The sequence below is a fragment of the Meleagris gallopavo genome, unplaced genomic scaffold (assembly GCF_000146605.3).
Source record: "Meleagris gallopavo isolate NT-WF06-2002-E0010 breed Aviagen turkey brand Nicholas breeding stock unplaced genomic scaffold, Turkey_5.1 ChrUn_random_7180001885044, whole genome shotgun sequence".
Classification (NCBI taxonomy): domain Eukaryota; kingdom Metazoa; phylum Chordata; class Aves; order Galliformes; family Phasianidae; genus Meleagris; species Meleagris gallopavo.
This window is the reverse complement of record NW_011148941.1, coordinates 524-1,160: the sequence shown is the minus strand read 5'-3', so window position 1 is coordinate 1,160 and position 637 is coordinate 524. Positions and strand designations below refer to the sequence as shown.

General features: G+C 58.7%; 1 protein-coding gene across 1 annotated transcript in view; it reads right to left on the bottom strand.

Moving 5' to 3' along the window:
- LOC104916326 overlaps positions 1–603 on the bottom strand; it is a 1,052-nt gene extending 449 nt beyond the window's left edge. The window contains exon 1 of the mRNA XM_010727377.1: positions 206–603. Coding sequence (XP_010725679.1) covers positions 206–483 — 278 coding nt within the window. The 5' untranslated portion in view covers positions 484–603. The remainder of the gene's footprint in view (positions 1–205) is intronic.
- Between the last annotated feature and the right edge of the window lie 34 nt (positions 604–637).

The window sequence follows — 637 nt, the reverse complement described above, 5'->3', positions numbered from 1 at the left end:
GGCATCAGCAAGCCCTGGAGCGCACAGGCACAAGGTGCAGGTCGTACGGCTCTCTCATCTTCCCTGCTAACAACAGCATCTGTCCGGCTTGCCCTCCAGAAAGGGGGACAGAACCACTCCCCAGCACTCTCACACAGCCCCCCTCCATTTCTGGGAATCGGAAGCCCTCCTGACTACGCCCAATGCGCAACAGAACACCTCTTACCACTCGGGCAGCCAGACACGGAACGCTCTGGCATGTAAAACTGCTGCTACTGCTCCACACACCTTTGTCTCCGGCCCGCCGCTCTTCCTGGTCAGCAGCTGGCAGCGCTGTGCCGACTGCATGCCGCGGTGGGAAAAAGCCTCAGGCGAAGGGCAGAACCCAATGTCAATCGGCCCGACCGGAGGTGGGAGGGCCCAGCACAGGAAATCCCTCCCACATGCCCACATAGGGAGGCGCCATTTTCTATCCGTCTGCCTTCCACGGAGAGGAGCCGCCATTTGGGGGACACTTTGTAACCCACGTGTTATCGCACCCTCTGAGATTGGCTGAGTCAAACTTTTGTAATGTCACTGTCTTCTCAGGTCTGCCCCTGAATGGCTGCCCGCTTCCTTGGCGTACGGGAGTGCTCAGATGTAGAAACGCAGGTGTTTT